The sequence below is a fragment of the Haliotis cracherodii genome, unplaced genomic scaffold (assembly GCF_022045235.1).
Source record: "Haliotis cracherodii isolate W230 unplaced genomic scaffold, xgHalCrac1.p SCAF_4, whole genome shotgun sequence".
Classification (NCBI taxonomy): domain Eukaryota; kingdom Metazoa; phylum Mollusca; class Gastropoda; order Lepetellida; family Haliotidae; genus Haliotis; species Haliotis cracherodii.
The window spans coordinates 46220923-46236103 of record NW_027266297.1 but is presented as its reverse complement, the minus strand read 5'-3'; the positions used below and the strand labels follow the sequence as shown (position 1 = coordinate 46236103).

Below are 15181 nucleotides of genomic sequence, written 5' to 3'. Positions count from 1 at the left end.
CAGAAGATTCCATCTGCATTGAAGGCTGGTGCAGTGGAGCCTATTCCGGACCCCGGGGAATGAAGCTGTCAAGCGCTGGGACGCACTTTGGACTGTAAACAACCACAACTAGGGGTGGTTCCTGCCACAATCTCATTAAGCACGAGCTGTTACAATCAACACTACTTCCTGTAACAAAACTACCACTGCCACATAACAAGGTAGATAGCCAAAGACTTTTTAGTAGATAGGAAACTTGTCAGATCAAAAAGGCCTCGAAATGCCATCTTGTCATTCTTACAAGGGCACCCACCTGTCCCATCCACAAACTTCTCTAGCGATTACGTCTGCCATGTTCATGAATACAAACAGGACAGATAACTCCATAATAATACAACTGACCACTGCCGTTCTAATCAGGTCACAAACACATTTGATAGTTTTACCTGCAGTTCAATAATTTGCTGATACTGATAATTACCACAAATTTCGGTTTTCAGGATTTACCGCCAATAAAAAGTACTTACGCATACTACTTGAGTAGTATAGGTAATGGGGGTTCTGCCGAAACTCCAATGGAGCAAGATTTATATACCTATACTGCTACTACAGATGGATTTTTTATGTGGAAATGATGATGAGATTCAACGATAGTCATGAAATTAAATTGTCTCACCACCACCTGGAGTCAATCAATGCTTCTATGATATAATTTTTTATAGGTAATGGGGGTTCTGCCGCAACTCCACTGGAGCCGGATTTATATACCTATACCACCACTACAGAGGGAATTTTTTATGTGTAAATGATTATATGATTTAACGATAGTCATAAGTCATATTAAAAGAAACATCAATATTAATTAATAATGAATAAGATTTACTATAGCCCACGAGGATATTGGAAAGGTATAGGAGCAATAAAAAAATTGGCCACCGCGGCTAAATTATCTAAAAATGTAGCCAAAGATTGGTTAAAGAAACAAGGGATGTGGCAAATATACTTACCAGCACCGCGTTATATACTGAGGAAGAAGTTTGATATTTTTACAACGAATGAAGTTCATCAGGTTGACCTCTTGTTTCTTCCCCATGATAAGGTAAGACGCAAAATGTTTAAATATGCTTTAACCGTAGTGGATGTGGCTAGTCGATACAAAGAGGCTGAGCCATTAACCTCGAAAAATTCAACACAAGTAGCTAATGCACTGAGTCGTATATAAAAATGGCCTAAGTAATTTCAAGTAGATCACGGTCGCGAGTTTATGGGATCGGTAACTAAACTGTTAACAAAGCACGATGTTGAAATCAGGCATGGTGAAAGAGAGGCCCACTGTAGTCAAGCTATTGTTGAAAGATTTAACCCGACATTAGCGGAACGTTTGTTTGTCTATCAGTATGGGATCGAAATGAAATCGGAACGATTGAGATCAACCGAATGGGTGACACGATTATCAGCTGTTGTATCAGCGCTGAATAATGAAGTAACGAGATTAATCGTGAAGAAACCATCCGATGCGATTAAAATGAAATCTGTGACCTCCGAATCTTCAGCACCGAGGAGAGGCAAAGAACTTCCGGATAGAGTAAGCGTAAGATATTTATACCAGTCTGGTGAACTCGAAGGAGGCCTACGTCGCGCAACCGATCCGATTTGGTCCCTTAAGACGTATAACATTAGTCAATTGGTTATGAAAGAAGGAGAGCCTATTCTTTATTATCTTAAAGATGGACCGGGCAGGGCTCATAGTTCCCGACAGTACAGTATTACCGCCCTAAGTAACCATAAGCATAGGTAGTTACACCATCATTATCAATCCATCTCTTTGTTTCTAAGGGGGATAATGATGTCTTGTTCATTCTTAATCCATATATCCTATGATTGTAACTTCTTAAAGAGTTCATTTCATGTTTGAATGTTCTACCGTTGAATAATGCTTCTTTATACTGTTTGTGTTTGATATGCTTTTTTACAACATACTTCTTAACACCCTTAGCTTTTCTTATCTCTCCATCAGACTTCTTTATAGAATTCATCTTAGGTCTTAATAAGACATACTCCACTATAGAAGTCCCAGCACATTCATCCTTCATCTTACCTAACACCTTTTTATTTACTACGCTGTGTAGTGGATTATCTTTTGGGTAATCGCTCGTGTCGTACATATCTATTTTTTCTGTCATATCTTTATACACATCCTCGGTTTGTATTTCCATCAACAAAGAATCTGTGTCGGTATATAACACCTCGCATCTATCACCGTATTGGTTCTTAAGTTCGTTGTAATAAAAGTTATACATTAAGTGTTTTGACATGTCGAGAATACTCATACCAACGTACACCAGTTTGTTGAATTTTATATTACTCTTCTGCATATGCAACGCGGCTAAGTTGTTATTGAATATCTTGCTTCTGTTGCTAAGTTTCCTGAGTCTTTCTTCCTCATTAGATCTGACTAATTTAACATCAACACGCTTCCTTAGATTCTCCATAGTTTTACCAAATACTGAGTTATTCAAGAGCTTATATAGATTCTTTTCGAAATCGCTGGTAGCTATCTTTCTTAAATCTGTGTTCAGCCTTATATAGGGCTCCATCCAAGGACTTTGATCAAACTTTAGAACTCTGTGTATTTTCTTTAGTTTCATACCTAACTATATAGATAGATATAACTGGAGATTTCTGTAGTGAACTATATATATTTATCCATCAAATTTGGTACGAGTTTTTCTACGTTAGCTAACCTAGTATTACCTATCAAGGAGTGTTGATATTCTGACATCCAATCTTTATTAACCATTAATCTTTCGGGAGCTAGCGGATAACTGTAAAGATCTTTATGTAACGAATTTGGATATTCAAAGTCAACTTCTAGTATGTACCCTTTATTCACATCATTCACATTGATATTATGGATATTATTCACTTCGACCCACTCAAAACCACACGTGGGTAAAGGTTGACTCAAAGCCCATCCGTACAAATTGTTGGCGTCGAGATATAATATATGCGTGTCGGGTGGTCAGCAGAAATAGAAGAAGTGCAATAGACAGGCAAAGACACTAATTTATTTACGATGGTTTTATTACAGACAAGAATTACTGTTGTACTTCAATTTACATTTACAAAGTTTCTTTCAAATTTCTATTATTATCCCGATCACTAAATGACTACTCTCTCGAACGATGTTGCCTATCCTAATCCTAATGCCAAACTGAATTACAATGACATGGTTGTCGACACGTGGTACACATGCATGCTTTTTTCATGCTTTTTAGATCTATTTCCGCGAAGTAAAGCAGTGTGTGCGCGAACTGCTTACACACAGGAACGACTTGTTCGGAAACATGGCATACTTACATCTGTGATGACAATTTCCTTATGTCCATCAGGTTTACTCGGATCATATCCTTCCTATTGATCGTATAATAGTCTGCTTAAACTCTTTATCCATGTATAATGATATTTACCATCTTTTTCGATTAGAAATGAACTGATTCTGGGAATATGTTCTGGATCGGAGCTTATCCTGTGTACAACAATTCCTTTAGAATGTCCGAAAACATTTATAGCTAAATTATTTTGCTTTTGCACCTTATCAATTTGTGATATTGGTGTAGGTTCGTCTATACCATCGAAGTTGAGTCCATCGTTTTGGGGATAGCTTGAAGGTCTGTTTGCAATTTTAGAATCTACGGGGAACAATGCAGATCTTATCATCATTCTTAAACAGTCATCAGATATATTTTTTACATTAATTATGGCTTTTTCCTTTTTATAATACGGATGTAAATTTATATAAGATCCACCTTTGAAGGGCAAGTAATTTGCTATATCTAAATATAAACTATCGATTTTATCAACACCCCAACCCGAAACTCTATTAGTCCAGCGTTCTAAAGTTTCCTGTATCCTCTGAATTGACGTATCTAATGATGTGTTCATAGTATCGGATTCGGTTATAACTTCTTGATTGCTCCGGAAATATGGTTCGGTATATTCAGTGATATTGTCTGTGTTACTTTTACTCAATGACATTTTAATCGTCAGCTGGTATTTTATACTATGTAAATCATCTAACTCCTCGTTAATTTTACTCAATATGATGGGCTTAACATCATTAACATCCATGTTAGAATTAATATCCATCTTCCAACCTCTTAGATATTTACCAACGCCGGCGGATGTGGGTACAAATTTTAATTCCTGTTGTTTTTTATCAACATCGTCAACTGATTAATTATCAACATCTAGTAAAGCGATCAATTCAGCTCTTCTCATTCGAGAATAACCTCTCAGACCACTGTTTTTTGCTTGAGCTTTGAGTTCTCTAACAGTCTGGGGTTTGTTGTATTCCAAACCGAGTAAATCGATCAATTCAGCTTTTCTCATTCGAGAATATCCACGTAGACCACGTTGCTTTGCTAAAGCTTTCAGCTCTCTGACAACATAAGTCATTGTGATATATAAATACATGTGAACTAATGTCTAATTGGTTTGAATTCTACCCAATCTATTTATCTCATTTCGGTAAGCCTTTTTCCTCTCATAAATAATTTGAAACCGTTTCTTGTCAGCACCGTGATTCTGACATAAACAGTAACTACCTTTGACCCCAATCCCAAATACAGAACACGAATAATTAATGTGCCCTTTTCTAATTGCAATGGAGTGGATTCCACAAAAATCCGACATACAGCTCTTTCCACAAATTTGTGATCGGCCCATGCGTATGAATTTACATGTTGATGTGCCTCTTGCCATTGTGATAAATATACACTTCTAGCATCATTTGTCTAAATGCATGCCCAGCCTAACATCTCCACTGGTGATTTATTGATTAATAGTTAGAGTGACTCGCTCTCGCATTCTTTTACTCTCCGAACCCCTCATACTAGAAAATAAAAAAATTACTCCCCGAAAAAGCTAGAGCATTAACAATAGCTCCACTGACCATCATCGCAATTGTTGCCATGTTTATATGAATATAAAATATTTAAATGTTCAATAATATAAAATATTCAAATGTTTAATTACTTCATTATGTCTTCCGGGATAAGCCCTTGTTTGATGAGCATATCTTTTGTAGCCATAGCCAATCCAATATCAAGAATGACCATACCAATATCATAACCATTAAAATCTAGCTTGGGAGGTGTGGCTTTAGTAATCATTTTAGCGAAATGGGCATAGCCAATGGCCAAGCCGCTGACCACCGCGATTTTTTTTGGGTTCCGCGTCACTCTGGCTTGTTTTTGTGTTTGTGGTTATTTCCTCATTCACTATCTGTTGTGCAATCAGGGTTATTATTTCCTTGTTCACAATCTGTGGTGGTGTCACTGGTTGAGTGGTTGAGTCTCCATTATTATTAAGTGGTCACGTTTAAATTGACAATACCTAGCCGTTATTAAAGCTGTGGTGAGTGGAGCTAAGAACATTCCGTATCTATGATAAAACTCACAGCTCACTGAGCTTATAGTGTGTTAGATGAATGGGTCTTTCTCGAGAGATTCGCATAAATACATGCGATGTTCTGTTGGGATAGGGAGAAACGTACTAGCTACGACTGTGTATAGTTGTAATATAGCCGACCGTATCGTTTTAGTCATGGTAGCTCCCAGTCTAGACTCGTAACGCGCGTACAGTTTTTTAATTTCTTCGTCAGTCATGTTATCAATTTTTTCGATGGTGTAGTTTTCCCCAAAATATTGGGAACATTTTCCACCGGCTACCAAAGCAGTGAGTCTCTATGTTTATCTAAAGATTTATCTGTCATAGGTTCTTCTGCATGTTGATCAGATTCTTTGAGCATTTGTTCGATGAGTTCGTTGCATTCCATAATGTAATACCTAAGGAGATATTTAAGTCTAACATAATATAATATGACATATCCAATACATCCCGTAATAATAAACTGTTGTGAAAGAATGAGGATTTCGAACCACATTTTGTCATATTAACCGCTAATGTTCAATTTATCGTATTTTTGCTATTATTTTGCTATATTTGCTATAATTTTGCTATATTTGCTATAATTTTGCCACATTTTGCCATATTTTGCCACATTTTGCTATCTTTTTGCTATATTTGCTATAATTTTGCCACATTTTGGTATAATTTTACCATAATTTTGCCACATTTTGCTAAGCAATTGCAGAAGCAGCTGGTTGATCGGTTTTTAATACGAGTTTACAGTGCTTCGTTGCTGCTAACAGTTTTCTGACTTTATCTCGTTCGAGCTTGGTATAAATAACATCATTTTCGCATAGACATTACTCGAATTTGTCTTTCTTTGCAATGAAACAAGGCTACCCATTTGGTCTGCTCTCTGAGATCTTTCAGGACAGGGTTACTCGCGCTGCAATCGTTTATTACGAAAAGGGTTGATTCTCCTTTGTATTTTTCGTGACATACTCGTAAATAGTCTTGTAAACGATCGCCCGGATCAACTCTGTGTACCCCGTCGTCATCCATTACCCAATCTCCCGATAGGTATGTTTTATTAACCCTTATAGTCGGGCACAGAATAATAATATGGTTGAAAACGTCCCGATAATGACTTTGTAAAATATCTAGAATAAAAGCTGTTTTTCCACAACCCGTTTGCCCGCATATGATAGCGCAGTCTTGTTCTTTAGGTAAAAGATTATCAATAGATTGTTTGCACGAATCGTCCATTCTGTATATTAAGTTGCGCATCCATAATCACGTACAAATATATTTTTAATTTACCAGCTGATTCCTGGAGCTTCGTTATCTGTATAGTGACACCCTTGCTGGCATTTTCTATTCTCCGCCCACTGCCATGTAGTTGGTCATCGTCCGTTGTTCGCATGTCGAGCCATAGCGCGTACTTCATGGTGAGGTATTCACCGATCGATACACCCCCGAGAGACAGATCTTTCACAACCGCATTAACTTCTGGGCTTCGTTTTATAGAAGGAAGTTTTTTAATCTCATCCCACTGTTGATACGCTAGCATTCCTTGACTATATAGTTGATTAGGAATGCCCTCGATAGTCAATTCTACTTTTGTAATCTTGGGATTATAGAACTTCTCGGTATTTCTTTTAAATGCATCGGAGGGGTCCTCGAACAACATTAAATACCCTTCAAAGGCCTCGTAGGTACGTTTAGATTGATATTCCACCTTGTATCTTTTCTGTTCCTCGTGATCTTTCGGTGTCGAAGCACGCAATCGTACAAAATGGCTAAACTTCCTGTATACTGGTTACGAATTTGTCTGGCTAATTCAGGATCTGTTATCATATCATACTCCAGCGACATATTGTCACTGGAATAGCTAGCATCTTCAGCAGCTCTGATTACTCTTCCGTAGTCATTAAAAGTGAGTTTGTATTCTAACCTATCGCCTAGGGATGCTTGATGAAAGGGCATGTGGGAATCTAGTAATTCAAAGTCGAGCGGAATATAGAATCGGTTACCTAATGCGCCGGCAACAGCGAGATCTTTTACGACGGTATTATCACCATTTTCAGCACCCACACGCAGTTTCAATGTGTTCCAATTACAAATACCTTGGTACTGTAAGTTTTATCCATTCTCCAGAGATCCATGTAACAATAGTATACATCGCTATCATCGATACTCAAAACCTCATTACTGCTAATTTTAATCTAGATTTTCTTAATGATAGCACGACCTATGTTCTGAACAGGCTCCCTGTTAACGTCGGCAGAAGTCAAATTAATAGTAAATGCTAGTCGGACAGTTCCCGGAACTAACACATCATGTGCGCCGAGATTAGGAAAACGAACCAGAACCGTTTGATTCTGATCGATGGTACTCGGGTTATTAGTTATAGTTACAGACTGACGAATTGCTTTGACCCCTAATGGATCTCTAAGTCTATGTTGTGGGTTTAACTTGCGTCCGTATTGCGAAGACATTGTTCTATTGAAATTATGTAACCTTATGTTTAACATAAAAATGGATAATTTTAATGTAGATGATTTTGATAACCCTAGTACAATCGAAGAGGGTATTGATGAAACCAGCTTTGGTGGCATGAATCTTAACGATGAACTTTTACAATCAACCGTTAATGATTATTACGATACCTTTAAAAGAACCCCAATTGGTCGCAACTATTCAAAGTTTGAATTATATAGTAAATGAATATTGTGACTGCGTGGCTCTCCGGATATTGATCTTATGAATTCTCGTACTCGTAAGCCCCTAAGCTCCACGTTACAGGTACCATCTTCGGAGTTCAGTATTAGGAATTATGAGGTCTTGACAAGGCAATGCAAACAATGAGGGGAGAACTCTCAATAATATAGCCAAGCTATCTGAAATCGACAAGCATATAGCTTTTGAGAAAACAAAACTTGAACAGACGGGTGATGAATTCAGTAGACGTCGCGTTGCAGAAAGATTGTATCACTTAGAAGACGAAAGATCGGCCTGTCTCGAGGCTCCTTCCAGTAATAGAAAGGCACTTCGTTCGCAAATCAGTCGAATTCGAGAAACTATCGATCAAGTCCTCAACACTACACTGGCCGATAAAATTAAAACATTGTTCAGAGAACAAGGAATAACCGTGGCCAGTATTTTAACCGCATTGGGATTTATTATATCGACTTTGACTCTCGCGTTAATCGGTGGCAGTGGACCACCCACACCTCCCACACCACCTAGGTCGGGTGGCATAAAAGAGTGGATAAAAAAGCATTTAAAAGCATTAGGTTCAGCACTGGGAAACCTTGCTAGGAAAGCTGCATTTGCACTTCCCAGTATAATAGGGATTATAGTTTCCTGGCTCTTGAAGTTATTAGCTAAGACCACCACTTGGCTTAGTCAAAACTTGTGGGCACTGATCGTAGCAATTGCAGGGCTGTTGTACGTATCCGCTAAGAACTATTTAACCAAATCAGTTCGCTAAGAACTATTTATCCAAATCATGAGTAAACCAGCCGCGACCCCACCCACTACAAGCGCTGTTTTTTCATCGATATGTTGTCGATTTTTAGTTACAATATGCGGTGGCACTTGTGGTTGTGCGTTAGTAGATGGTTGAGCGTTAGTAGATATCTGTGGCTTGACTAACCCCGTTTCGCCTGAGTTTGTTTGCGTTATTAATTCGACATTAATATCTGAATTTATACCTGTTTTTTGTTGATCGGTAGCAATAACAATTTTATTATTATAACCTATCACTTGACCGATCTTAAGTTCCATATTACTAGGAGACATGTATAGTCCCGGCGCATAAACGTAGTCCACTTTGGTGAGCGTACTGTAATACATCTTGATAACGCTTTATAGAAGATGGTATGTCAACTGGTGAATTAATAGCATCCTCCATGTTTCCGACAAACTGTTTTTGTGCATCTTGCGCCGTCCCAGAACCAATAATGGACGTTCATGTTTGCGATTGTGCACCGAAAATTGCCCATACATAAGTTCTTATTGATTCATTAACTCTTACAACTCCTTGGTTAGTAAAATTATTTTCCGTTTTATCATTAAGAAATTCATTCCAAGCGTTTGCGGTATCGTTCAGTTATACAAATTTTGTAACAATATAAGCCAAACCACCCTTAAAACTCATAAGAGAGCCTCTCCAATAGTTACTCGAAAGTTCCCAGCCATGATTAAGATTATGTAATCTTACAAAAAGATTGTTTTTCTGTAACAACTTAAATGGATCGAATGGTTGATGATTTTTTTCAACGGCATCATCGCTTTCTTCTTTAACAGTTTTTTGTCTGCTGTACGGAACACCTAGACCATGGTTAATTCCTTTAATATGCCAATCTTTACTCGTAGAAATATTAAATTCCTGACAAATACGTTCATACGCGAACCTATTGTACGGATTATTGGATGCATTCCATGCTCGATCCTGCGGTAATGGAGCACTAATTTCTTTAAGTATACGTCTAATCTGATAGTACACGTGAAATGATAAAACAGACTTTTTTAGTTCAAATCCTGGGGCATAAAGAGATACACCACATCCTGTTGTTGCACACCATATGGCAAAGTTTAACTGATTCTGCCAAAATTGCATCGGATTGTGAAACCAATTGTGCACTATTTTATCGCTAGTTGCCGTGAACCTGTATTTTTCAAAGATATCAGGGAATTCAACAAAAAACTTAGCACCAGAGGCACTAACTAAAATCAACTGATTAGTAATATAAGTTGATTTCATATTTAAGTTATGATATAGTATCATTGTATATTTAATATGTATGTTACACTCCCGGGAATAGCAAATGGTCAGTCTATTCAACTGCTTCATACTATTGATAACTCGGATGGACAACTTGAAGTCGCTATCTGTGATGTAACGTATTACCCACAGTGGACCAATAAAAGTGCTGCAAGAGGTAATACTCAGACAGTAATAAATAGCAAAAAACGCCTTATACCTGATGGGTATTACAGTGTATGCTCACTCAATGATGAATTTTTTAAGCCTTTGGGAGTTAGTCTCACACAAAATGAGTCGAATGGGATGCTGATTTTTAACTCTGGAGAAGGGCTTGTAGTTCTTGACTATACCGTATTAGATACACTTGGATTTGCATGCGTGGGAGTAATACCACCAAACAAAACATTGCATGGAGTTAAATTACCTGATTTAGTTCCCTATAAAGAGTTGTGCATCCATCTTGATCAGATCAGTACGACGGATAATATTCAACTAGAAAGTCCTTCAACTCTGCTCAGATCTATTCCAGTGAAAGATGAAAAATACAATAGCGGTAGAACGGAATCTTTCTCAACATTACAATATAAAAAATTAAAACGTGGTATTATTTCAGACCTCAAAATTTCTGTATTAGATGTAAAACACCAACCTGTACATATAGGATACTTAAGTGTAACACTCCATATTATAAATAATGGTTGATTCATCAGGCCCTGGAACACTCAGACAATGTAATACAATTGCACTTTCCAATCTAGGAGACACAGAAGGATTCGGTAAACCCGGTACCGATGGTAAGTTATAAGCTTTACACTTACACGATAATGTATACAAGCGGAAAGAAGTTACATTCACAGGTAATCTAGAAGATTTAAGCAATGTCGACGTTAGTAGACTCCATAAGAATACTTCGTACAATATTATTCTGAACGGTGATAATAAATGGACTATGGTCGAAGCAAACATCGAGTGGCTACTGAATATCGTCATTACCCCACCATATGTGATGATAGGTAAGGCACATAATTCAACTAAGATAATAGATAGTGGGATCGTACTCACTGCTTATATCCCATCAAAACGAAAAAGTGTGTTAGTCACCCCCCTGCCAGAAAACCCAGGTTATATGTTATATAGTCGTCCGGCAGTCCAAAATATTAGTTTAAATTTGGTTACTGAATTCAATGATATTAAACAGAACTTGAGTGCAATACCTAATATTTCTATGCTTATTATTGAAGTTTTGTTCGGAGATTCACCGGAAAATGCCTTTGAAATATTATCAGGCCTATAATCAACTATAATCGCCGCGCCTTTCGTACTTGGCATGGAAATAGCTGCCGGAGTCTCAGGACTTACCATAAGGTATATATTATATCAATGATGTCAATCCAGCCAAATACGGTCATCAATTGTTTCTTTCTAATTACCAAGTATATAGTCTGGTCTCCTAGTAAAATGAACGAAGAACTTAGTAAAAATGTTGAATATCACTTCGTTAGAAATAATGGTATACGTATGTGTAAAAATAATAGAGAATATTTTCCTTACAATTTAGTTTAGTCTCATCATCGTTTTTATACTAATGGTATCATTGATTGGCTCCAGGTGGTGGTGAGCTAGAGCCAATTTAGCTGAATCTCATGACTATCGTTAAATCGCATAATCATTTACACATAAAAAATTCCCTCTGTAGTGGTGGTATAGGTATATAAATCCGGCTCCAGTGGAGTTGCGGCAGAACCCCCATTACCTATAACACAATTATATCATAGAAGCATTGATTGACTCCAGGTGGTGGTGAGATAGAGTCAATTCAACTTAATCTCATGACTTTCGTTAATCTCCTCATCATTTACACATAAAAAAGTCCATCTGTAGTAGCAGTATACACATAGGTATATAAATCTTGCTCCATTGGAGTTTCGGCAGAACCCCCATTACCTATACTACTACTTGCTATGTCTGGATTAGGTCTGATGTATGCTATAGTAAATATTACAAACGTTGCTGACCCCGGCATAAACCACGATACACTCTGGGCAACTCAGAACTACATCACTAATACAGCTCCTGCATAAGACGAACCTGCTGCATGACCTTGAACTTTCCAGGTGAGGCCAGAGTCTATGATTTGAAGGCTGGCATCTCTTCCTGACACAGTAAAGTCTCCCCACGCTCGCCCCCGTCCGGGATTCCCTTGGTCAGGCGGCCCTGGGTTCTTGTGTCTACTGGACTTCATAGTTTCTGGAACACAGACAATGGTTACAATTGATGACAGCCTACATGATACTGATATTACACCTGATACTTTCTAGGGACTGCAGCACTTCTCAGAAAAGAAAGTGAAACTACCCAGTGTGGCGTGTGGAAACCCATGTACCTGGGGGCGTTGGCAGGTGTAATTCAGTCAAGTCGACACGGGGTTGTCTTTTTCCTTGCGTATGTTGCACTATGGAACACCGATTGCCTGTTGCCAGAAACTCATTCACGCGTTAAACGTTATTGTAATGCATTACAATAACATTTTAACAGTTAATGTATAAACCTCTAGGTTGTGTCACATACACAGAACGGGGTCGTCCAACGTAGCCAGTTTCTTTGATATGCCGACAGATAATCATGTTGTGATTAGCATGTGCTTGCGACTACAGTCTGTATGAAATAACCCCGGATACTGACACGAAAAATATTTATACATATATACATCACTTCAAATTCTTGACATGATATACATTTATACATATATACATCAATACAAATTCTTGACATGATATAAACTGACGTCCAAAAGAAACTTTACCAGAGTTTGAAATCACTCTTGCTCAAAAACAACAAAACATACATGCATGAAGTAAAGTGTATTGAGAAGATCAATATATCAACATAATCAACACTGAAAATGACAATCATACCACGACCGAGAATGACGTCAGAGCCCCCCAAAGTTGGGTGTGGTACAAAACTTTCAGAAACTTTCAGAATCATGGACAATAGGCAGAGTACATAAACAATCGTCCACTTTCAATAACAAGTCATTAGTAGCGTGTGTGACCACCAAATGCCTCAATACACGCAAAAACTCTTCGACGCACAGAAAAAGTCAGTCGTCTGATGAGGTCACGTGGGATTTGACGCCATTCTTCTTGGAGGGCCATGATCAGTTCTTGCCGGTTGGCTGGAGAGTGTGGTCATTGTCGAACACGACGATCCATCAAGTCCCAGAGGTGTTCTATGGGGGACATGTCGGATGGGCGTGCAGGCCACGGCAGGACGTTGACGTTGTTGGCTGCGAGGAAGTTAGTGACAATTCTGGCTGTATGGGCCCTAGCGTTGTCATGCTGATAAATGACACCACGTGGCTCTGCTGTTGGAGAAATGGTGGGACAACTGGACGAAGAATGCTATCCATGTAACGCTGAGCTGCCATGACACCAGCGGTGTCCTCTCCTGCCCACAGATCCCTCCCCACACCATGACACTCCCTCCACCATATGGTACGACCTCGTTCATCTCTTCGGCGGTAAACACGTTGTCTTCCATCAGCCCTAAACATACAGAATCGACTTTCGTCAGTGAAGACAACCCTCTGCCAGTCACGTCGTTGTCAACGTCGTAAGTCCGGGTCCATCTCAATCGCAGACGACGATGTTGCGCTGTCAATAGCTGTCCTCTGTATGGTCTAAAAGCCCTGATTCCACGAGTCTCCTGGCCACTGTCTATCGACTAACCCTGTGACCTAAGGCATTTGTCGCCGATGAAGTCACTGTCAGGAAGCGATTTCGGAGGTGCAAGGTACGCAAGTACCGGTCATCATGGAGCGTGGTCACCCTGGGTCTGCCTGTTCTTGGCCTGTCAGCGGTCCGCCCTGTCTGTCTGTAACATTGCATCAAGTTGGTAACGGCAACACGGGAGCAACCGAAGGTTCGTGCAATATGGGCGTGGGTGGCCCTCATCTGCTCGTTCACGTTGTTCGACTGTGAGTCATGGCATTTCCTTTGTGTTTTTTTATCACTGTGGATGTCTGACTTGTTACGGGTGTTGATTGTTGAATGGCATCATCTCCGACAACTGCGCCAGTGGATTCCGTCTCCGTTTCTTGACTTGGAACTGAATTTGTAGCCGAAGTACATCAAATACTATCCTCCACGATTGTTTGGAATATAGCGAAGCACTTGTGCGTTTGCCAGATTGCTATGCTATGCTATGCTATGCTATGCTATGCTATGCTATGCTATGCTATGCTATGCTATGCTATGCTATGCTATGCTATGCTATGCTATGCTATGGCCTATATGACTATCTTGTACTCATACTCAAATTGAATATATTCTCTTCCTAAAAATAAATTAGTCTATAATCTGTATATAATGTGTTCACTCAGCTTGTCAGTGTCAGTAATTGATAACCGGCTGACGGGCGGTCGGGTAGCCTAGTGGTTAAAGCGTTAGCTCGTCACGCCGAAGACCCGGGTTCGATTCCCGACATGGGTACAATGTGTGAAGCCCATTTGTGGTGTCCCCCGCCGTGATGTTGCTGGAATATTGCTAAAAGCGGCGTAAAACCTCACTCACTCACTCACTCACTCACTGATAACCGGCTGACGTGAGTTTCACCAGGGCCCCTTTCACCAGAATAGACTATAGTCGGCCAACTACCCATGCGCTAACGTTAACCCGGACTACTAGGGGTTACCGACAGGCTACTTGGGACTAAACGCGCACAGAACATGCCGGTCTGTGGGCTTCTATGGGAATGTGACTACTCGTTGCATTCAGAAACTACGTGTATCTAACGGGCCGTGTTAGCTGACTATCTACTTCCTTGTCAGACACAGATATACACTTGATGTCGATACATCTTCTTGGAAAAGACAGGCATGTGGAGGTCACGAGCTGACATACAAGGACAAGATGAATGTCAATGTTCGTGAAGCGATCTTCGTTTGGCTGTGTTATGTTTGTTACAAACATCACCAAATGAGCTTAGTTTTAGTGTTGTGATACTTTTACGCATATT

At 39.2% G+C, this 15181-nt stretch overlaps 1 protein-coding gene across 1 annotated transcript in view; it reads right to left on the bottom strand.

Annotated features, from left to right (window-relative positions):
• The window catches only part of LOC139478673 (ceramide kinase-like), a 36345-nt gene extending 23799 nt beyond the window's left edge, over positions 1-12546 (bottom strand). Inside the window, exon 1 of the mRNA XM_071261238.1 lies at positions 12251-12546. Within this exon, the coding sequence (XP_071117339.1) occupies positions 12251-12404 (154 nt within the window). The 5' untranslated portion in view covers positions 12405-12546. The remainder of the gene's footprint in view (positions 1-12250) is intronic.
• Positions 12547-15181: the final 2635 nt, after the last annotated feature.